This window comes from Pristiophorus japonicus, chromosome 8 (assembly GCF_044704955.1).
Source record: "Pristiophorus japonicus isolate sPriJap1 chromosome 8, sPriJap1.hap1, whole genome shotgun sequence".
Classification (NCBI taxonomy): Eukaryota; Metazoa; Chordata; class Chondrichthyes; family Pristiophoridae; genus Pristiophorus; species Pristiophorus japonicus.
The window spans coordinates 91,924,891-91,949,136 of NC_091984.1; the positions used below are offsets into that span (position 1 = coordinate 91,924,891).

Below are 24,246 nucleotides of genomic sequence, written 5' to 3' on the forward strand. Positions count from 1 at the left end.
GGAGGAGGAGGAGGGGGAGGAGGGGGAGGAGGGTGGGGAGGAGGAGGGTGGGGAGGAGGAGGGTGGGGGGAGGGGGAGGAGAAGTGGGGGAGGAGGGGTGGGAGGGGAGGGAGAGAGGAAGGAGGGAGAGGGGGGAGAGGAAGGAGGGAGAGGGGGGAGAGGAAGGAGGGAGGGGGCGAGAGGAAGGAGGGGAGGGGGGGGAGAGGGAGGGGGAGAGGAGGAGAGGAGGGGGGAGAGGAAGGAGGGAGAGGGGGGGAGAGGAAGGAGGGAGGGGGGGAGAGGAAGGAGGGAGGGGGGAGGGAGGAGAGAGGAGGGAGGGAGGGCGGGAGGAGAGAGGAGGGAGGGAGGGAGGGAAGGGAGAGAAGGATGCTGAATGGCCCGGCCCAAATTGGGCTAGATTTACAGGTTGGTGGCGTCGGGTCTGGGGGGGGGGAGAGAGAGAGAGTCGCAGGCGGGGGGGGGGGAAGAGAGTCGCGGGCGGGGGGGGGGGGAAGAGAGTCGCGGGAGGGGGGGGAAGTCGGGGAGGTCAGGTCGCTGCGGGGGGGGAGAGCGGGGGTCGGGTCGGGTCCGGTCGGGTGGGAGGAGCCTTATCCACGCAGCCCCAGTGAGGCCATTCGGCCAGGGCTAGGGGCTGCGTGCTTCGGGCCCCTCCCACAGTTTTGGGCGCCTGGAGTTACTGCACATGCGCGCCCACTGTAGCGCGCATGTGCAGAGGTCGCGGCACTGTTTTCAGCGCAGGGACCTGGCTCCGCCCCCTACAGCTCGTGCTGCGCCGCACCCAGCTCCAGAGGGCCTGCAGGGAGCCAGAGAATAGGTAAGATTTTTTTCGGCGCACTTTCTGTCGCGAAAAACGGGCGTCCACGGCACAGCCCGAAACTTGGACCCATTATGTTGACTTAAAATGCCCGCTTCTCAAACACGTAACAACACTGTCAGTGAAGTAATTTCTCGACAGTTAAATTTATAAATGCTTTTTGCCTCAAGGATTGTGGGACAAGATTTTAAAATATGATTCTTTTCTGTTAAATTTCTATGCTCATCAAGGTGAGGAGTGTCAGTGCTGAGAATGGAATACTTCCCAGTGTTATCACCCAGGGTCTGCGCCAAGCATGAGTTAATGTCGACATTCCATGGGGGAAAAATGTGTGATCTTTCTGTTTGTTCAGCAATCAGTGGGTTCAATGTTGTGAGCTCTTTGAACTTTGTGAGCTCTTTAAAGTTGTCGAGGGTTGTACCACTTTGTTATGCTGTTGAAGATATTTAAGACTCTTACAAAACATGATGGAACAACTGCATAGAAATGCTTACAACTTTACATAGTACCTGCCAAAATCTAAAAGTGTTGCATTAAAACAAATTCATTTCATTCTTTTTTAAAGAAAAGCTAGCTCTTGTACCAAATAGCACTACAGTACTATGATTTGATGTTCCTGTTGGAGATCTCAGTGTAGGAGGCAGTAAAAGTATTCTGACTGGTTCTGACACCCCTGGTCAATGGATCAAAACAAAAACAGCCAAGGCTGCTGCTCCTGATCACTATCCGGTTGACTCCTGCTAGAAAAGGCAATTGTCTGGATGTTGGCCAAGGACAAGATCGGGATTGGTTGTGACATCCACCAAGGTTGAATTGCCTGGTGAAACGTATTATCTAGGCTCACAGGTGAAGATCATTAGGTGAGGAACAGTAAGTTATCATACCCTAGCACCAGTCAGCATCTTGAAGATAGGAGAAGCAGGGGTAAAATATAATCATGGAACCTTGTCACAGAAATAAACTCTTCTGTCTTTAGACTGAAATAATTTTGAAATTATTTGATAGCGAAGTATATATTTTAAGTACTGGTTATTGGTTAAACATGACCGCGAAATTGCTGACTCTTGAAGTGACTCACTGTAGATTTTGTCACCTGTGTTACAGTACACCAATAAGTAAGAGTTCAGTGTAACTGTGATCAATGACATGCCATACTTTGAGTTCACAATATGTTGCAATCACTTGCCTTTTTCTAATTAATGTAGATGCCTGTTTCATTCACCTTGGTTTTCAAGGTTTTTGATGATTGTGTAATATCTACACAGACTGCTAGTTTCTTTTTTTTAAAGTAGAGGGGATCAGTTTCTGAATGTATGTTTCAATGTGGAGCCTCATCTGCTAGGAGTACATATTGAGAAATTATGGACATGATCCCACAATTCTCCATCCACTAATGGATAGAAAATCATGGAGAGTATGCTCACAATTTCCTAATATGTGACCCTTGCAAACAAGGTTCCACGTCAGCTGTATTTGGAAAATTAGCCCTTAGAAGTAATAGTTATACTTCATTAAGATAATACAGAATTGGATTGCTTTGCGAAAATTGTACTTAATACCTTTTGATCAAGAACAGTAAAGAAAAGGTTACTTAAACCATTAAACACTCCAGGTAGCTACCACATTATTTTTCCAATTCTTCCTCCCTTTCTCTCCTGAAGGCTTAAATTTGCATTAGTGTCCCTAGGCCCCAAGAGCCTTCCAATAGCTTCCCCATCTGGGTTTTGTTGATGTGCAGCCTTCACAGTGAATTGTGAGAAATGTCACAGCCAAAAAGAAAGACTTGAATTTATATAGCATCTTTCACGAACATCGGATGTCCCAAAGTGCTTTACAGCCAATGAAGTACTTTTTGAAGTGTAGTCACTGTGGAAATGTAGGAAAAGTGACAGCCAATTTGCACACAGCAAGCTCCCGCAAACAGCAATGTGATAATGACCAGATAATCTGTTTTAGTGTTGTTGATTGAAGAATAAATATTAGCTAAGACACCGGGGATAACTCTCCTGCTCTTCTTCAAAATAGTACCATGAGATCTATTATGTCCGCCTGAGAGAGCAGATAAGGTCTTGGTTTAATGTCTCACCTGAAAGACAGCACCTGCGAGAGTGCAGCACTGGAGTCATCCTAGATTTTTGTGCTCAAGTCCCTAGAGTGAGACTTGAATCCACAACCCTCTGACCCAGAGGCGAGGGTGCTCCCAACTGAGCCTTGGCTGACAATAAAGTCCAATCTTGTCTTCACTCTACATATATACCTATGCACTTTCCAGCATGGATTACTGGATAGCAATTCCTTAGCCCAGGGGTACTTAATTCAACTATAGGGACCAGCTGTGATCAACTAACTCAGCATAAACTTGGAACCTTCTGGTATTTATGCCTCAATGCCACATGAAGCAATGGGAAATAACTAAGCCAATGAGGGAACTATCTGGGTTTTCTGAGACGCTTTAGTTGCTGTTAGATAATACAGTTCTAATATATTGCACAAGGGACTGGGTGTGAAAGCAAGCAATGTTTTGTGTGAAATGCATATTTTCTTTTGATAGATCACCTGACTTTCATGAAGAAATAAAAGTCAAACTTCCTGCTTATCTGACTGATCACCACCATCTGCTGTTCACCTTCTATCATGTCAGCTGCCAGCAGAAGCAGAACACCCCCTTGGAAACCCCAGTCGGATACACGGTACCAGACAATTTTCTGATTTGAATAAATATGCTGTCTTTGTATATCAATGGTCATGTTATATTTAAATATAGAATTTTGAAATATGAAAACTTTGCCTGTGCAAATAGTTTTTTTTAATGTCTTCTTTCCATATACACTTCTCTCCATATCCACTTCTCTCCTCCTCAAGGCACTGACTCGCACACACTTCAGTACCTTATCTAAGTGTGCATGAGCTTGATGAGTAAGTGTAATCGGCTATTCGATTGCCAAGCAGTGGTGTGTAGCCATCACAGTCAAGCCTGACCTATTCGTACCCAGTGCCGACACATACGTGCACTTTCCAGCATGTGACACAGGATAGCAATCAGGAGTGTGAACACTTTCCTCTTCCAAGATTTGGGGTGCTGAGACTCCATATAATGCACCGGCTGTTGGCTTGACTGAGTTTGGAGTGGGGAAGGAAAATTAAAACTGGGATCTTTTTGATCAGTACGCTTTTGAATTGTGTGATGCAGAGCTTTTAGCCACTAAACCATTGTGGAGGTGTTAAATGTATTTTAACTATTTTTGTTTCTGTTTTACTGAACAAGTTCACTCTGTTTGTCATCCTGTAGAGTGACAAATAGCACAAAAATATGCCTGATGTTTATTGCTATTAAGGAGCTCTTCTGGGTGTGACATGGCTCGCCATGCAGGAGCAATGGCAGGATGTGATGTGGGGTTTAGTACCCATTATTTCCCTATGCCACTAAATTTTCTGATCTCAACCATTTTACTGTGGGACGCCTCAGTGACATTCCTGCATCTGTCTTTGTAACAATTTCAGAGTAGTGTCTTTGGATTAGCGAAGGTACTGGAGCAGATCAACCCCTCCCTTCTTTACCCAAACAGTTCCAGGGCAATGCAGTACATGCAAATAACTTAAAATCCCTCCCCCCTCGCCCATCCCCTCATTTAAAAAAAGTAATGATTGTGTCAGGATACATCAGTGTGGTTTTAGATTGACAGTATATTCACTCTCCTTATTCCTCTCATTACAGTGGATCCCAATGCTGCAGAACGGACGCCTGAAAACTGGGCAGTTCTGCCTTCCTGTATCACTTGAGAAGCCGCCACAATCTTACTCTGTTTTATCCCCAGAAGTAAGTTACTGAAAATAGTTGTGAGTTTGGATTATCTTCTCTCTGCGTTACATTTACACACATTCACTACTTGATGAGCAAGTGGTGTAGCGACAGGGTGATGCAGCACTTCAGCTGATTTTCCTTTCACCTCTGTGACTTCTGCTGGCTGTAATGATGCTGTGTGAAAGGAGAAATACATCTCTTTAAGACAAATGGAAGATGTCAATTGTGACAGTACAGGAATGACACAGAAAGGTTTATAAGGGTGAGGCAATAAAAAAATAAATAAAACCCACCTTGATGACTATTTCTGCTCTATGAATGGATAATTGGAGGCATGACAATGGTGATGTATTATTTTTTTTAACTGATCAGTTGATGACTGCTTCAACCTTGATGGGAGTTCTTTTGAAAAAAGGTTTCTGGATGTGTGAGATTCAGATAGTTGACCAATTGCAGCTCTGTCCACAAAATATTCCAATAGTCTGTCTTTTTTAGGTTAGATTTCAAAATAAAGAAAGTTATGCTCTTTAGCTCATGATAACACCAGTAACCAATCCACTGGTCCTTAGATAACCATGTTGAGAGCAAATAAAGCAGGTAACGAGAACAATTGTGTAAGGGGCTAAGGTTCAGACTGGAGTTTTATATTCAGCATGTGTGTACCAAAGCTGCATGTGTTCATTAACACTGGCCCATACAGTACATGGCCTGATGCATGCAATAAGGGTCAACACGTCTTTAATATCTGGTGAAGGCTTTAAATGTGTAAAACGTAATACAGTACTCCATTCTAGATCGGTGATGCATAGTTCCATAGTGCCATCAGAAGTTTCTCCAGTTCAATTTCTAGGGCTCCAAGTTATCAATTCAGCCTCTCTTGAGCACCCAGGCTTTTCACAAAGTGCTTGTATGTGGTTGCAGTACATCTCGGGATGCAATATTTCCATGTACATCAGTACCTAGATGTGCTGCACTTCAGAGCCCCATGCCTTAAGTCTGCCAGCAAGAACATAAGAACATGAAGAATTAGGAACAGGAGTAGGCCATCTAGCCCCTTGAGCCTGCTCCGCCACTCAACAAAATCATGGCTGATCTGGCCGTGGACTCAGCTCCACTTATCCGCCCGCTCCCCGTAACCCTTAATTCCCTTATTGGTTAAAAATCTATCTATCTGTATTTGAATACATTCAATGAGCTAGCCTCAACTGCTTCCTTGGGCAGAGAATTTTACAGATTCACAACCCTCTGGGAGAAGAGATTCCTTCTCAACTCGGTTTTAAATTGGCTCCCCCGTATTTTGAGGCTGTGCCCCCTAGTTCTAGTCTCCCCGACCAGTGGAAATAACCTCTCTGCCTCTATCTTGTCTATCCCTTTCATTATTTTAAATGTTTCTATAAGATCACCCCTCATCCTTCTGAACTCCAACGAGTAAAGACCCAGTCTACTCAATCTATCATCATAAGGTAACCCCCTTATCTCCGGAATCAGCTAAGTGAATCGTCTCTGTACCCCCTCCAAAGCTAGTATATCCTTCCTTAAGTAAGGTGACCAAAACTGCATGCAGTACTCCAGGTGCGGCCTCACCAATACCCTGTACAGTTGCAGCAGGACCTCCCTGCTTTTGTACTCCATCCCTGTCGCAATGAAGGCCAACATTCCATTCGCCTTCCTGATTACCTGCTGCACCTGCAAACTAATTGGGATTCATGCACAAGGACCCCCAGATCCCGCTGCACCGCAGCATGTTGTAATTTCTCCCCATTCAAATAATAATCCCTTTTACTGCTTTTTTTTCCAAGGTGGATGACCTCACATTTTCCGACAGTGTATTCCATCTGCCAAACCTTAGCCCATTCGCTTAACCTATCTAAATCTCTTTGCAGCCTCTCTGTGTCCTCTACACAACCCGCTTTCCCACTAATCTTTGTGTCATCTGCAAATTTTGTTACACTACACTCTGTCCCCTCTTCCAGGTTATCTATGTATATTGTAAACAGTTGTGGTCCCAGCACCGATCCCTGTGGCACACCACTAAACACCGATTTCCAACCCGAAAAGGATCCATTTATCCCGACTCTCTGCTTTCTGTTAGCCAGCCAATTCTCTATCCATGCTAATACATTTCCTCTGACTCCGCGTACCTTTATCTTCTGCAGTAACCTTTTGTGTGGCACCTTATCGAATGCCCTTTTGAAATCTAAATACACCACATTCATCGGTACACCTCTATCCACCATGCTCGTTATATCCTCAAAGAATTCCAGTAAATTAGTTAAACATGATTTCCCCTTCATGAATCCATGTTGCGTCTGCTTAATTGTACTATTCCTATCAAGATGTCCCGTTATTTCTTCCTTAATGATAGCTTCAAGCATTTTCCCCACTGCAGATGTTAAACTAACCGGCCTATAGTTACCTGCCTTTTGTCTGCCACCTTTTTTAAACAGAAGTGTTACATTAGATGCTTTCCAATCCGCTGGTACCTCCCCAGAGTCCAGAGAATTTTGGTAAATTATAATGAATGCATCTGCTATAACTTCCGCCATCTCTTTTAATACCCTGGGATGCATTTCATCAGGACCAGGGGACTTGTCTACCTTGAGTCCCATTAACCTGTCCAGCACTATCCCCCTAGTGATAGTGATTGTCTCAAGGTCCTCCCTTCCCACATTCCCATGACCAGCAATTTTTGGCATGGTTTTTGTGTCTTCCACTGTGAAGACCGAAGCAAAATAATAAAGCAAAGCTGTATATGAGATGCTCAGCATGGTCCAAGTGCTTGAATTCTTAGTTATTTAAGAGAAATTATAGTTGCAACACAAACAGAGGCCAATATAATTAAGGGCATTGTTTTGGACAGCCCAACTGATTTTTTACTTTTGCTTTTAGACTATATAACTTCTTTAGAGGAAGAGTCGTGGTGACACCAACATTTTAGGTTTGATAGCTGTAGCCATTTTTGTAGTTCCCAATGCTGAATTTATGTGCAACCACTTTAGCTGAGCCTGCTCAGCCAGCAGTAAACTGTAGACTAACAAACTTAATATTAAACTGCAATCTACGTATTCTTTCACACTCCCGGTACTCATTCTCTGGTAGATTCTCTTTCCCATAACGGATTGTCCATTTATAATTGTTAAATTCCTAGTTGAAGCTTTAGTTTGTGCGAAACATGAATGCTACGTTGACTGAGTGAGCCATCGGGAAGGCATATTATCTCTTAACCTACAAGATTTTGGTTTCTGTTGAAGGTACCATTGCCTGGAATGAAGTGGGTGGATAACCACAAGGGAGTGTTCAATGTGGAGGTGGTTGCTGTGTCTTCCATTCACACCCAGGTGAGAATAGAGCTGGGCCTAATTTGCACATTTATTATAAAATCAGTTTGTTTCTTTTTCTATACTGAGCTCTGAAGGTTGAGTTTTGCTTGACTGCTTCAAGTTTGCTCTTATACTGTTTCTCCCTAAACAGAGAGATGACACTGAATGCGATATATTCAAAGTATATTAATTGAATTTTGATGGTTTTATTATCCATCTTTAGGCGTAGAGGGTGGGGAGGTACAGTGAAGGAAGGAGGTGGAGGAGAGGCAATTTTAATATATTTTAAAGAGACATTTTTAACACAGGTTCCTGAATTGCCGATGGGTCTCTGGGTTTTTGCCTCTCCCAGGACATGGAGGTACAAGGACGAGTGCACATGAGTGCATGTGGGCCTGATGGGCTTTTCTGTTTCTGAGATATAACAAAATTATTAAAATACATTGGAGTGAGAATAGACTAAACAGGTCAAAAACAATTAAAGATAATGGGGAAGGGCCTATATGGGCTCATGTGTGCAATGAATTAAAAATATGCACAGATGACTCTAAGAATGGACACGTAGTAAGAGAAGTAAAAAAAAATATATATATTATAAATAGAGGCACAGAGTACAAGAGTAAAGAAGTAATGCTGAATTTATACAACGCGCTGGTTAGGCCACAGAGTGCAATGTGCTGTTTTAGCTGCCCCATTATAAAAAAGACCATAACTCCAACGAGAACATACAACATTGATTCAACAGTATGATGCCAGGGATGGGAAACTATAGTTTTTTAAAATTATACATTTTCGGGATGTGTGTATCGATGGTAAGGTCAGCATTTATTGCCCATCCATAATTGCCCTTGAGAAGGGCCTTCTTGAACCGGTGCAGTCCATGTGGTGAAGGTTCTTCAACAATAATGTTAGGTAGAGTTCCAGGATTTTGACCCAGCTACAATGAAGGTACAGCGATCTGTGTCCACGTCAAGATGGTTTGTGATGTGGAGGGGAACTTGGAGGTGATGGTATTCCCATGCACCTGTTGCCATCATCCTTCCAAGTAGTGGAGGTCGTGGGTATGGGAGGTACTGCTGAAGAAGCCTTGGCAATCTGCTGCAGTGCATCCTGTAGATGGTACTCACTGCAGCCACGGGATGCCGGTGGTGGAGTGAGTGAATGTTTAAATTGGTTGATGAGATGCCAGTAAAACAGACTGCTTTGCCCTGGATGGTGTCGAACTTCTTGAGTGTTGTTGTGGCTGCATCCAAGCAAGTGGAGAGTATTCCATTGCACTCCTGACTTGTGCCTTGTAGGTGGTGGATGGGGTTTGGGGAGTCAGGAAGTGAACCATTTGCTGCAAAATACCCAACTTCTGACCTGCTCTAGTAACTGGTTCAGTTGAGCTTCGGGTCAATTGTGATGCCCCAGGATGTTGATGGTGGGGGGATTTGGCAATGGCACTGCCATTGAATGTCATGGGGAGGTGGTTAGGCTCTCTCTTGTTGGAGATTGTCAGACTGCTTGTCCGACAGCCAGTTCTGGATGAGCAGAAACTTACTCCAATTGAATATTGGGGCGACTGAAGCCATTGTTTTCGGTCCCCGCCACAAACTCTGTTCCCGAGCCCTGACTCCACCCGTCTCCCCAATTTCTGTCTAAGGCTGAACCAGACTGTTTGCAACCTTGGTGTCATATTTGACCTTGAAATTAGCTTTCGACCATATATCCACAGCATAACTATGACCGCTTATTTCTACCTCTGTAACATCACATATCTCAGCCCTTGCCTCAGCTCATCCGCTACGGAAGACCTCATCTATGAATTTGTTACCTCTAGACTTGGCTGCCCATGTCTCAACTCGCACCAAGTCCCGCTCACCCATCACCCCTGTGCTTGCTGATCTACATTGGCTTCCGGTTAAGCAAAGCCTCGATTTCAAAACTCTCATCCTTATTTTCAAATCTCTCCATGGCCTCGCCCCTCCCTATCTCTGTAATCGCCTCCAGCCCCAAAACCCCCCGAGATATCTGCACTCCTCTAATTCTGCCCTCTTGAGCATTCCTGATTATAATCCAACCATTGATGGCCGTGCCTTCTGTGCCTAGGCCCCAAGCTCTAAAACTCCTTGCCAAATCACTCCACCTCTTTACCTCTCTCTCTTCCTTCAAGACGCTCCTTAAAACATTCCTCTTTGACCAAGCTTTTGGTCACCTGCGCTAATTTCTACTTATGCGGCTCGGTGTCAAATTTTTAATTTCATAATACTCCTGTGAAGCGCCTTGGGACGTTTCACTACGTTAAAGGTGCCATATAAATACAAGTTGTTGTTGTTGAGATGGTCATTGCCTGCCACTTGTGTGACGTGAATGTTACTACCACTTATCAGCCCAAGCCTGGATGTTGTCCAGGTCTTGCTGCATGCGGACACGGACTACTTCGTTATCTGAACAATTGTGAATGGGGCTGAACACTGTGCAAACATCAGCAAACAATCCCACTTGTGACGAAACAGATGAAGATGGTTGGGCCTAGCACACGGCTCTGATGAACTCCTGCAATAATGTCTGGGGTTGAGATGATTAGCAACCAACAACCACAACCATGACGCTACCCATTGGACAATTTTCCCACCAATACACATTGACTTCAGTTTTACTAGGGCTCCTTGGTGCTATATTTGGCCAAATGCTGCCTTGATGTCAAGGGCAGTCGCTCTCACCTCACTTCTAGTATTCAGCTCTTGTGTCCATGTTTGAATCAAGGCTGCATTGAGATCTGGAGCCACACAGTCCTGACTGAACCCAAACTGAGCATTGGTGAGCAGGTTATCAGTGAGTAAATGTCGCTTGATAGCAACGATGATAACTTCATCCATCACTTTGATGATGATTAAGAGTAGGCTGATTTGTCGGGTTGCATTTGTCAAGCTTTTTGTGGGCAGGATTTTCCTCATTGAGCAGAGACTGGAGATTCTAGGATTATTTTCACTGGCACAGAGAAAACTAAGGAGAAATCTAACGTAGGATTTTTCTTAATTATGAAGAGATTTAATGGGGTGACAGGGAAAAACTATTTCACCTGATTGGGGAGTTGGTGACCAGCTGTCATCAACTAAACATTATAAAAAATGTGAGGAGAGAGGTTTGGAGAAATTTCTCATCGCAATGGGTTACTGGAGCAGTGAATGCAAGAGAAATGTATTTCAGTTCCAGCACCCATGGCCCCAAGTTTCGCCATGATTTGCGCCTGATTTTTAGGAGCAACTGGTGTAGAACAGAGTATCTTAGAAATCGGAATTCTCGCCATTTAGTTTGCTCCAGTTCTAGTCAGTTAGAACAGTTTCACTTTGGAACAAAATTTTTTTTTCAAAAGGGGGCGTGTCCGGCCACTTACGCCTGTTTTCAAAGTTTCGTCAGTGAAAACTTACTCCAAACTAACTTAGAATGGAGTAAGTGAAGATTTTTGCACGCTCGAAAAAACCTTGTCTACACTTTAGAAAATCAGGCGTAGGTTACAAATCAGGCGTAGGGAATGGGGTGGGGGGTTTAAAGGGAAGTTTACAAACATTAAACACTTCAGTTTTACAAATAAAGAGCCATCATCAATAATAAATGATAAAAACATCAATAAATCAACCAATAAATCAATCAAAAAAAATTAATAAGAAATAATTTTAAACAAAAATCAATAAATAAAACATTTTCTACTTACCGACTGCAGCACCGGGAGCCCTCCAACAGCGTGCTGGGATGCCCCCCCCCCCCCCCCCCCCAGTGTGTCTCTGTCAGTGTCTCTATCTCTCTGTCTGTCTGTGTGTGTATTCTCTCATTCTCTGTCTGTCAGTGTCTGTGTTTCTGACAGCGATAAGAGGGGGGGAGAAGGGAGAGAGGGGGGGAGAAGGGAGAGAGGGGGGGAGAAGGGGGGGGAGAGAGGGGGAGAGGGAAGGAGGAGAAGGGGGGGGAAGGAGATCGGGGGGAAGGGATGGGGGAGGGAGGCTGAACGGGCCTAGCTCGGCCGGGTCCGAGACTTCAGGCAGGGCCCAAGACTTCGGGCAGGGCCCATCCCCAGCACCAGATTTACAGGTAGGTGGCGTTGGGTCGGGATCGGGGGTCAGGGTCGGGGGGGTGGTGGGAGGGGGTTCGGGTCGGGGAGAGAGAGGTCAGGTCGGGGGGAGGGAGGTCGGGTCCAGTCGGGGGAGGGGAGGGGAAGCGGGAGTCGGGTCGGTGTCGGGTCCGGGGGTGGGGAGCGGGAGTCGGGTCAGGTCCAGTCCGGGGGGGTCGGGTCCAGTCCAAGGGCAGGGGGGAGCGGGAGTCAGGTCGGTGTCGGGTCCGGGGGGGGGGGAGCGGGAGTCGGGTCGGGTCCAGTCCGGGGGGGTCGGGTCCGGTCCGAGGGCGGGGGGGAGCGGGAGTGGTGTCGGGGTCGGGTCCGGGTCCGGTCCAGGGGCAGGGGGGGGAGAGGAGGAGCGGGTGTCTGGTCCGGTCCGGAGGCGGTGGGCGGGAAGCGGGAGTCGGGTCGGGAGGAAGCAGGAGCTGGCCGTGGGAGGAGCCTTATTGACGCAGCCCCAGTGAGGCCATTCGGCCAGGGGAAGGGGCTGCGTGCTTCGGCCCCTCCCACACAGTTTTGGGCGCCTGGAGCTACTGCACATGCGTGCCCACTGTAGCGCGCATGTGCAGACGTCCCGGCACTGTTTTCAGCGCAGGGACCTGGCTCCGCCCCCTACAGCTCGTGCTGCGCCACGCCCAGCTGCAAACGACCTGCAGGGAGCTGGAGAATCTGGAAGTTTTTTTTAGGCGCACTTTGTGGCGCGAAAAATGGGCGTCCAGGTCGGGACTGCGCCGTTCTAGGCGCGGCTCGAAACTTGGGCCTATAATCACTCACTGGGATGAGCATGCAAATTGACCAAAAATAATAATATTTAAGACTTTTTAAAATAGAACAGTGCAAGAATTGGGATACTGATAAATAATACTGTATATGAAAATAAGCCTGTTTTGCACAAGTTTATAACTCAGCCCTCATACCTTTGTACTTTTGAACTCTGAAACAGAGATATGTTGGACATGATTTTTGTTAAAGATGTACATTAAATATTTGACACAGGATCCATACCTTGACAAGTTTTTTGCTCTGGTCCATGCACTGGAGGAGCATGCATTTCCTGTGCGTATTGGAGATCTACGAATTCTGGAGAATGACCTGGAGAATGAACTGAAGAACAGTATATCGGCCCTGAGCTCGGCTCAACTAGAGCCGGTGGTTCGATTCCTCCACCAGCTTCTGGATAAACTTGCCTTGCTGGTTGTCAGGCCTCCTGTAATTGCTGGACAAATTGGTACGTCAAATACGTCATTTCTTATTTTCATTCTAATTCTTTTGCGGTGGGGGGAGGGGTGCGTGGTGCGCGGGTGGTTTGTCAGCTGATCATGAGATTACTGTCTTTAGTTGGATGTGGGCTGCGTTTTTACACATTTAATTGAGAACGTTTACCAACAGCTTCCCTGTTGGCAAATGCAGTGTGTGGTTTTGATCCCTGGTCTATACTGAGTTAATTAGCTCCACCGTGTCAGTATTAAGATTGCTACAGTCAAACTCTGGGCTCAACAGGGGGCAAAAACAGTATGGGCTCCTGCTGCTGGTCACTATACAGTGATCACCGATGGGAGTTGTGCATGTGCGGGTGTGTATATGGATGTCAGTGAAATATCTAGCTAATACATGAGCAATGGTCTTTTAGGTGAGGTTTTGGAGGCTGGGTTGTACCCAAGCATGAGTTAATGCCTTCAGGAAAAATATCAGAGAGCAAATTGGAAGATGGGAAATTTACGTGGGATTTTAAATAAGATTTTACATTTCTAGCAAAATTGCACAAAATTGACCTTCCATGTTTAAAATTTATTTAATGACGAAAGAGTAGCTCTTTAGAATTGTCAAATTATATTAACAGTCAACCATATCAAAACCATCATAGTGGGAATACTGCACACCACTCCGTAAACTAGTTAAAGCTCTCTTGTGCCTGGACTAAAAAAGGTAATTCACGGATATACAGGGCGTAACATCATTTATTAAAGCATCTAATAACATGATTAATACAACAATTTGCACTTGTATAGCGCCTTTAACATAGTAAAACATTTCTAAGCGTTTCACAGGAGCAGAATCAGATAAAAATTGACACCAAGCCAAAGGAGGAGATAATTAGGACAGGTGACCCAAAGCTTGGTCAAAGAGGTAGGTTTGAAGAGTGGGAGAGCGATAGTGATAGGGGATTTGATTGTAAGGGGAATACATAGGCGTTTCTGCGGCCGCAACCGAGACTCCAGGATGGTATGTTGCCTCCCTGGTGCAAGGGTCGAGGATGTCTCGGAGCGGGTGCAGGACATTCTGAAAAGGGAGGGTGAACAGCCAGTTGTCATGGTGCACATTGGTACCAACGATATAGGTTTAAAAAAAAGGGATGAGGTCCTACGAGACGAATTTAAGGAGCTAGGAGCTAAATTAAAACGTAGGACCTCAAAAGTAGTAATCTCGGGATTGCTACCAGTGCCACGTGCTAGTCAGAGTAGGAATCGCAGGATAGCTCAGATGAATACGTGGCTTGAGCAGTGGTGCAGCAGGGAGGGATTCAAATTCCTGGGACATTGGAACCGGTTCTGGGGGAGGTGGGACCAGTACAAACCGGACGGTCTGCACCTTGGCAGGACCGGAACCAATGTCCTAGGTGGAGTGTTTGCTAGTGCTGTTGGTGAGGAATTAAACTAATATGGCAGGGGGATGGGAACCAATGCAGGGAGACAGAGGGAAACAAAAAGGAGACAAAAGCAAAAGACAGAAAGGAGATGAGTAAAAGTGGAGGGCAGAGAAACCCAAGGCAAAAAACAAAAAGGACCACTGAATATAAAGGGCCTGCAGGAGGGGTCAAAACTAAAAATCATGGATTTAAAAACTAGTATTAAAACACTCTACCTAAACGCATGCAGCATTCGAAATAAAGTAAATGAGTTGACGGCACAAATCATTAGAAATGGGTATGATTTGGTGGCTATTACAGAAACGTGATTGCAGGGTGGCCAAGACTCTGAATTAAACATACAGGAGTATCTGACAATTTGGAAAGATAGACAAGAAGGGAAAGGAGATGGGGTAGCTCTGTTAATAAAGGATGATATCAGGGCAGTTGTGAGAGACGATATTGGCTCTAATGAACAAAATGTTGAATCATTGTGGGTGGAGATTAGAGATAGTAAGGGGAAAAAGTCACTGGTGGGTGTAGTTTATAGGCCCCCAAATAATAACTTCACGGTGGGGCGGGCAATAAACTAGGGAATAATGGAGGCATGTGAAAAAGGAATGGCAGTAATCATGGGGGATTTTAACCTACATATCGATTGGTCAAATCAAATCGCACGGGGTAGCCTGGAGAAGGAATTCATAGAATGCATACGGGATTGTTTCTTCGACCAGTATGTTACAGAACCTACAAGGGAGCAAGCTATCTTGGATTTGGTCCTGTGTAATGAGACAGGAATAATAAACGATGATCTAGTAAAAGATCCTCGCGGAATGAGTGATCACAGTATGGTTGAATTTGTAATACAGATTGAGGGTGAGGAAGTTGTGTCTCAAACGAGTGTACTATGCTTAAACAAAGGGGACTACAGTGGGATGAGGGCAGAGTTGGCTAAAGTAGACTGGAAAAACAGACTAAACGGTGGCACAATTGAGTAACAGTGGAGGACTTTTAAGGAGCTCTTTCATAGTGCTCAACAAAAATATATTCCAGTGAAAAAGAAGGGCGGTAAGAGAAGGGATAACCAGCCGTGGATAACCAAGGAAATAAAGGAGAGTATCAAATTAAAAACCAATGCGTATAAGGTGGCCAAGGTTAGTGGGAAACTAGAAGATTGGGAAAATTTTAAACAACAGCAAAGAATGACTAAGAAAGGAAAAATAGATTACGAAAGTAAACTTGCGCAAAACATAAAAACAGATAGTAAAAGCTTTTACAGGTATATAAAACGGAAAAGAGTGACTAAAGTAAATGTTGGTCCCTTAGAAGATGAGAAGGGGAAATGTGGAAATGGCTGAGACCTTAAACAATTATTTTGCTTCGGTCTTCACAGTGGAAGACACAAAAACCATGCCAAAAATTGCTGGTCACAGGAAATGTGGGAAGGGAGGACCTTGAGACAATCACTATCACTAGGGGGATAGTGCTGGACAGGCTAATGGGACTCAAGGTAGACAAGTTCCCTGGTCCTGATGAAATGCATCCCAGGGTATTAAAAGAGATGGCGGAAGTTATAGCAGATGCATTCGTTATAATCTACCAAATTTCTCTGGACTCTGGGGAGGTACCAGTGTATTGGAAAGCAGCTAATGTAACGCCTCTGTTTAAAAAGGGGGGCAGACAAAAGGCAGGTAACTATAGGCCGGTTAGTTTAACATCTGTAGGGGGGAAAATGCTTGAAACTATCATTAAGGAAGAAATAGCGGGACATCTTGATAGGAATAGTGCAATCAAGCAGACGCAACATGAATTCATGAAGGGGAAATCATGTTTAACTAATTTACTGGAATTCTTTGAGGATATAACGAGCATGGTGGATCGAGGTGTACCGATGGATGTGGTGTATTTGGATTTCCAAAAGGCATGCGATAAGGTGCCACACAAAAGGTTACTGCAGAAGATAAAGGTACACGGAGTCAGAGGAAATGTATTAGCATGGATAGAGAATTGGCTGGCTAACAGAAAGCAGAGAGTCGGGATAAATGGGTCCTTTTTAGGTTGGAAATCGGTGGTTAGTGGTGTGCCACAGGGATCGGTGCTGGGACCACAACTGTTTACAATTTACATAGATGACCTGGAAGAGGGGACAGAGTGTAGTGTAACAAAATTTGCAGATGACACAAAGATTAGTGGGAAAGCGGGTTGTGTAGAGGACACAGAGAGGCTGCAAAGAGATTTAGATAGGTTAAGCGAATGGGCTAAGGTTTGGCAGATGGAATACAATGTCGGAAAGTGTGAGGTCATCCACCTTGGGAAAAAAAAACAGTAAAAGGGAATATTATTTGAATGGGGAGAAATTACAACATGCTGTGGTGCAAAGGGACCTGGGGGTCCTTGTGCATGAATCCCAAAAAGTTAGTTTGCAGGTACAGCAGGTAATCAGAAAGGCGAATGGAATGTTGGCCTTCATTGCGAGAGGGATGGAGTACAAAAGCAGGAAGGTCCTGCTGCAACTGTACAGGGTATTGGTGAGGCCGCACCTGGAGTACTGCGTGCAGTTTTGGTCACCTTACTTAAGGAAGGATATACTAGCTTTGGAGGGGGTACAGAGACGATTCACTTAGCTGATTCCGGAGATGAGGGGGTTACCTTATGATGATAGATTGAGTAGACTGGGTCTTTACTTGTTGGAGTTCAGAAGGATGAGGGGTGATCTTGTAGAAACATTTAAAATAATGAAAGGGATAGACAAGATAGAGGCAGAGAGGTTGTTTCCACTGGTCGGGGAGACTAGAACTAGGGGGCACAGCCTCAAAATACGGGGGAGCCAATTTAAAACTGAGTTGTGAAGAAATTTCTTCTCCCAGAGGGTTGTGAATCTGTGGAATTCTCTGCCCAAGGAAGCAGTTGAGGCTAGCTCAATGAATGTATTCAAGTCACAGATAGATAGATTTTTAACCAAAAAGGGAATTAAGGGTTACGGGGAGCGGGTGGGTAAGTGGAGCTGAGTCCACAGCCGGATCAGCCATGATCTTGTTGAATGGCGGAGCAGGCTCGAGGGGCTAGATGGCCTACTCCTGTTCCTAATTCTTATGTTCTTAATGTGTCTTAAAGGAGCAGAGAAAAGTGGAGAGACAGAGGTTTAGGGAGGGCATTCCAGAGCTTAAGGCCGAGAAGGCTGAAGGCACAGACGACAGTGGTGAGGTGAGAGGAGTAGGGAATGCGCAAGAGGACAGAATTGGAAAAATGCAGAGTTCTCGTAGGGTTTTACAGTGAGAGGGAGGGATGAGGTCATGAAGAAATTTGACCATGAGGATGAGAGTTTTAAATTTGAGATGTTGGTGGACTGGGAGCCGATGGAGGTCAGCATGCACTGGTAATAGGTTTGTTGGACTTGGTGTGGGTATGAGTTTTGGATGAACTCAAGTCTTTGGAGGATGGAATATGGGAGGCCGGCCAGGAGAGAATTGGAATAGTCGGGTATGTAGGTAACAAAAGCAGAGTTGAAGATTTTAGCGGGAGATGGGCTGAGGCATGGGTGGAGATGGGCAATGTTTACAGAGGTGGAAATAGACATTCTTTGTGATGGATCATAGTACATGTTGGACCTCCATTATCCGGGACTCCCTTATCCAGCACCACCCCTCGTCCGGCATGATTCCGGCGGCTGGGGGTGCATGCGCAGAACATGGCCGATCTCCACCCGACTTTGGGGCCTCGCCGACACTCGGGCCATGGGGACACTTGGCCTGCCGACACTTTGGGCCTGACCGGGGCGCCGACCTCCTTCTCCCCCCCACCCCCCTCACCGACCTCTGGTCGCTGACCTCCCCTCATCCAGCAAAATCCCTTATTCAGCACAGGCCAGGTCCTGCGTGTACCGGATAAGGGAGGTTCAACTTGTATGTACTACAAAGGGTCTGTATTACGATCCCTGGGTCATGTTATCGTTTAACTAGGCCTTGGGAAGTAACGGTTTAGGCGCAAGGTCCAATTTGGCAAGTGAATTGTAACTTTCTGTACACAAATTCTTTTCTTTAGTAAACATGGGACAGCCATCTTTTGAGGCAATGACATCCATTGTAAACAGACTTCACAAGAATTTAGAAACAAGCCAGGACCAGCATGGCAGGAACAATCTGTTGGCATCCTACATTTACTACGTTTTCCGTCTTCCGAGCACAGAGTCAAACCCCTCATCACCAGGTGAGAGCAAAATATGATTATCTTTAGTGTCTGCAGAGCACTTGGCAAATGTTAATCGATTTATTTTTCAAACTTCAGTATAATTATATGAATTGGCTTCCTAGGCTGTTTGTAACATTTTAGCTTATATTTGTAATATACATTAATTTATCCTTCACTAAAATGAAAAATACAAAACCCAGCTAAGATGATGCCCTGGAATGCCAAATAGGATAAAAGCTATCTCACAAAACAGCACATCCACTTTGTTTCCCATCACATGGTTGAGGGTTGTGCTGCTTTGCCACTTTAGTACAGACTCCATTTAATGATTTCCATTGGGTTTTCTTTTGTTTGCTTTTTATTTGTCACTTTTTGGCCCCCACACACTTTTGGAAAGACTGGAAGCTTTCAATCCTCCTTCCTCATGCAATCGTTTACCTGTAGTTTTCCAAGCCCCCTCCCCCCATTACTGGACTTACTGTCACAGGTTCGTGTATACAGGGAGCCCATTCCAATCAGTTTTATGACTCTGCACCTTGAGTGGGTGATGTGAGAGAATTGGAAGAAGTCAAAATGGTAAAACTTGTGGCGTTACTGATTGACTAGAACCAAAGAGTAGACTCTGATTTAACCAAACTGTAATGGCCCCTTCTGTGTTGTTTAATAGATTATGACTATCTTTCCTTGCACCTTCAGATGGAAAGCCTATGACCCATTTCATCTTGCACCCCCACATTGATTACGTATCCCAGTTCCCCAGACTGATAGCTTGTGATCCGTCTCATTATATATCCGCCTGACCAATCGTTTGTGTCTTGTCTTGCATTGCATTGGTCAGACTGATAGCTCGTGTCCTGTCTCACAGTACGTCTCCTGAATTTACACGGGGGGTTGAAACTGTACGCACTGATCATGATTGAATCCCTGCCACAGGTCCTGGTGGGTGTGTGTTGGGTGGATCTATGCATTATGCTACGATGGCACGTTCAGCAGCGAGGCTGGCCAGCCTGAGCCTCAGTCGGTCCAGGAGTCTCAGTAACAGTAACCCTGACATCTCAGGGACTCCAACCTCACCAGATGATGAAGTAAGGACAATTATTGGCAACAAGGTAAACAATCTCTTTCTACTTGTATACATTGTCATGTATAATGAAGATTTAAGCTACATGTAGTGTTCAAAATGAACTTGTGTACTATTATTTCACGTGAATAATGCCGCAAAACAGAATTCTATACATCGCAGTAGTTAGAAAGCTTGTTGAGGATAAAGTTCCCTTTTTTAATATTTCCCCTCTTTTTAATTGACATACTTTTCTGTCCTATTCTTCATCTTCAGCCCCAGATTTGGAGTAACTAATTCGTTTGCGTGTTTGCAGCCCTCTCAACCCTGTGATAGGAAACCAGTCAGGGTTGAAATCATGCTGTATAGTATTAATCTGTCTGCTATTTTAAAGAAGGCGTTTAAATAGTTCAAAACCTTTGTTTAAGATTGACATTTTTCAATACTAATATTGCATTCTGCGATTTCATCTCTTTGCTTATTTTAATAACAATTAAATTGTTCCATCGCTACTCTGTGGCTCAGGTAGTAAATGAACTGCCTAGTTCTAAGCCATGCAGATCAGGAACATTCGATCTGAATTCTGTACTGAGTTAGCTTATTATAGCTGACAATTAGCCTCGTGTCCTTCTGCTCGGTAGAGGGCCAGAATCAGTGAGATTATTGTTTGTGACCACCTGTGGCCCTTACTGGAACGTGTACATGTGTGGACATCACGTGGGGATAGTACTTTGTTGCTCTCTCCTGGGCTTAATTTTCTCCAGTGATTTGAGCTGTTTTTTTGGAGCAGGCTGCTCTTTTTGGCCTAAGTTGAAAAACCACAGTTTCCCCAATCAATTTGCACCAGCGTAACTCCGTTAGTTACGATTTTTTTAGATCAGTTTTTTTTTCAGCCAAAGGGGTCATAACCAGCCACCTATGCCAATTCTGGCCATTTAGGGAAGTTTGGCCAGCTGAGAGTTACTCCAGTTGTGCTTAGGCCAGCGAATGTGGCCTCTGCAGAAAAACCTTCAGGAGGGTTAAAGAAATTGGTGCAGCAGATGCCCGGACACACTAAAATAATTCAAAAACACATAGGAGAGAGAGAGAGAGAGAGAGAGAGAGTTGCTGGTATGTGCTTTTCAATTCTTTTAATGTGTTGGGAGCTGCCTGTATGCTTCACTTTGCAGCCTCAGCTCACATTGTGTCCCTGGTTACCATGGCAGCCTGATCTTTTTGGCGCAGATCAAGGCTCCACCCTCAAAAATTAAGGTCGGATTATGCCATGCCAAAATGAAGAAATCCAACGGGGAAACTTAGAATTGTTTTTTTGGCGTACTTAGGCCCCCAAAAATCGGGCGTAACTCTTCAACTGCGCCAAAAAAATGCTTTGGGGGAAAATTGAGCCCCTAGTTCTACTTTGTTGCTCTTGCACCCCCTTCAACTTCCATGGTCAAAACGAAGAATGGTTACTTTGACCAAGTTAACGCAGGGCTCCCCAGTTGTGTGGAATCATACCTCCAAAAAGAGTCAAAATCTTCAGGCGTGGATGGGAGAAAAATACATTTTTGTTCTGGTTAATCTGTGGTGGACTCTAAATACATTTCCCTTGTAAATTGTACATTTTTGGAGAAATTAAGACAACATCCAGCTAAATGTTTTTAAATTCCCTCTCCCATTTGCTTCGTTCACCTGTTCAGGGACTAGATCGCTCCAATTCCTGGGTTAATGCTGGTGGCCCCACACTCCCATGGAGAAGCCCCCCCAGATCAAGCACTGAAGTAATGCAGGTGGTTTCAGATGCTAATATATCTTCTTCAAGACATTATTTTGCAACATGAATTTTTACTTTCATCCATCTCCCATTATTTTGATTATTTGAATATTTTGACTTCAGTCCTCTGTATTTCAATAGCACTCACTTTAATGTCTTTTTTTGTAAAATTATCAGCCACTTTTTTTAAAAAGACCATTTTCCACAGCTTTATGCTTGAGTGCCTGTGCATGCAATTTTATAAAAATGCATGAGACACATAGTCAGTGCATCAACACATTATTGCACGATTTTAAATTATGTATATTTTCACACCTATGTGTTTGTGGGATTTAGCAATCCTAATTGAATTCCGGAGCAAGATGTGTTTCACTGTATATTTAGTCAAATAATTTATTGAACAGTTGTATCGTCCTCAAGAACGTTGACGGTTCTCTAAACTTGCTGTTGTCTCCAGGCTTATTTTGCGTATTTGTACCAGTGCATTCTAGAAAAATGGCATTTAAAACCAACACAATTTAATGGTGTGCAACACTCTTGTATGCCAGAATTAATTCATCCCTTGAAATGTCTGTCACCATTAGTGATACACCTGTGACCACCAGTACTTCACTGTGGTATTGCACAGCTCAAAATGCAATCATAGAAACGTAGAAACATAGAAAATAAGTGCAGGAGTAGGCCATTCGGCCCTTCGAGCCTGCACCACCATTCAATAAGATCATGGCTGATCATTCACCTCAGTACCCCTTTCCTGCTTTCTCTCCATACCCCTTGATCCCTTTAGCCGTAAGGGCCATATCTAACTCCCTCTTGAATGTATCCAAAGAACTGGCATCAACAACACTCTGCGGTAGCGAATTTCACATGTTAACAACTCTCTGAGTGAAGAAGTTTCTCCTCATCTCAGTCCTAAATGGCTTACCCTTTATCCTTAGACTGTGTCCCCTGCTTCTGGACTTCCCCAACATCGGGAACATTCTTCCTGCATCTAACCTGTCCAGTCCCGTCAGAATTCTATGTGTTTCTATGAGATCCCCTCTCATCCTTCTAAACTCCAGTGAATACAGGCCCAGTCGATCCAGTCTCTTCTCATATGTCAGTCCAGCCATCCCGGGAATCAGTCTGGTGAACCTTCGCTGCACTCCCTCAATAGCAAGAACGTCCTTCCTCAGATTAGGAGACCAAAACTGAACACAATATTCCAGGTGAGGCCTCACCAAGGTCCTGTACAATTGCAGTAAGACCTCCCTGCTCCTATACTCAAATCCCCTAGCTATGAAGGCCAACATACAATTTTCCTTCTTCACTGCCTGCTGTACCTGCATGCCAACTTTCAATGACTGATGTACCATGACACCCAGGCCTCGTTGCACCTCCCCTGTTCCTAATCTATCACCATTCAGATAATATTCTGCCTTCGTGTTTTTGCCCCCAAAGTGGATAACATCACATTTATCCACATTGTACTGCATCTGCCAGGCATTTGCCCATTCACCTAACCTGTCCAAGTCACTCTGCAGCCTCTTAGCGTCCTGCTCACAGCTCACACCGCCATCCAGTTTAGTGTCATCTGCAGACTTGGAGATATTACACTCGATTCCTTCATCCAAATCATTAATATATATTGTAAATAGCTGGGGTCCCAGCACTGAGCCCTGCGGCACCCCACTAGTCACTGCCTGCCATTCTGAAAAGGACCCGTTTATCCCGACTCTCTGCTTCCTGTCTGCCAACCAGTTCTCTATCCATGTCAGTACATTACCCCCAATACCATGTGCTTTCATTTTGCACACCAATCTCTTGTGTGGAACCTTGTCAAAAGCCTTTTGAAAGTCCAAATACACCACATACACTGGTTCTCCCTTGTTCACTCCAGTTACATCCCCAAAAAATTTCAGAAGATTTGTCAAGCATGATTTCCCTTTCATAAATCCATGCTGACTTGGACCGATCCTGTCACTGCTTTCCAAATGTGCTGTTATTTCATCTTTAATAATTGATTCCAACATTTTCCCCACTACTGTCAAGCTAACCGGTCTATAATTACCCATTTTCTCTCTCCTTTCTTAAAAAGTGGTGTTACATTAGCTACCCTCCAGTCCATAGGAACCGATCCAGAGTCGATAGACTGTTGGAAAATGATCACCAATGCATCCACTATTTCTAGGGCCACTTCCCTAAGTACTCTGGGATGCAGACTATTGGGCCCTGCGGATTTATCGGCCTTCAAATCCCATCAATTTCCCTAACACAATTTCCCTTCTAGTAAGGATATCCTTCAATTCCTCCTTCTCACTAGACCCACTATCCGCTAGTACTTCCGGAAGGTTATTTGTGTCTTCCTTCGTGAAGACAGAACCAAAGTATTTGTTCAACTGGTCTGCCATTTCTTTGTTCCCCATTATAAATTCACCTGAATCTGACTGCAAGGGACCTACGTTTTTCTTTACTAATCTTTTTCTCTTCACATATCTATAAAAGCTTTTGCAGTCAGTTTTTATGTTCCAGGCAAGCTTCCTCTCATACTCTATTTTCCTCCTCTTAATTAAATCCTTTGTCCTCTTCTGAATTCTAAATTTCTCCCAGTCCT

General features: G+C 44.7%; 1 protein-coding gene across 8 annotated transcripts in view; it reads left to right on the forward strand.

Moving 5' to 3' along the window:
* dock7 (dedicator of cytokinesis 7) overlaps nucleotides 1–24,246 on the forward strand; it is a 193,195-nt gene that overhangs the window by 91,337 nt on the left and 77,612 nt on the right. For 7 of the 8 annotated variants that reach the window (XM_070887063.1, XM_070887064.1, XM_070887066.1 and 4 more), the window contains exons 17-22: nucleotides 3,366–3,504; nucleotides 4,530–4,631; nucleotides 7,868–7,954; nucleotides 13,023–13,254; nucleotides 18,694–18,858; nucleotides 19,774–19,949. In XM_070887063.1, the coding sequence (XP_070743164.1) occupies nucleotides 3,366–3,504; nucleotides 4,530–4,631; nucleotides 7,868–7,954; nucleotides 13,023–13,254; nucleotides 18,694–18,858; nucleotides 19,774–19,949 (901 nt within the window). The remainder of the gene's footprint in view (nucleotides 1–3,365; nucleotides 3,505–4,529; nucleotides 4,632–7,867; nucleotides 7,955–13,022; nucleotides 13,255–18,693; nucleotides 18,859–19,773; nucleotides 19,950–24,246) is intronic. The other variant, XM_070887070.1, reaches the window with a different exon arrangement.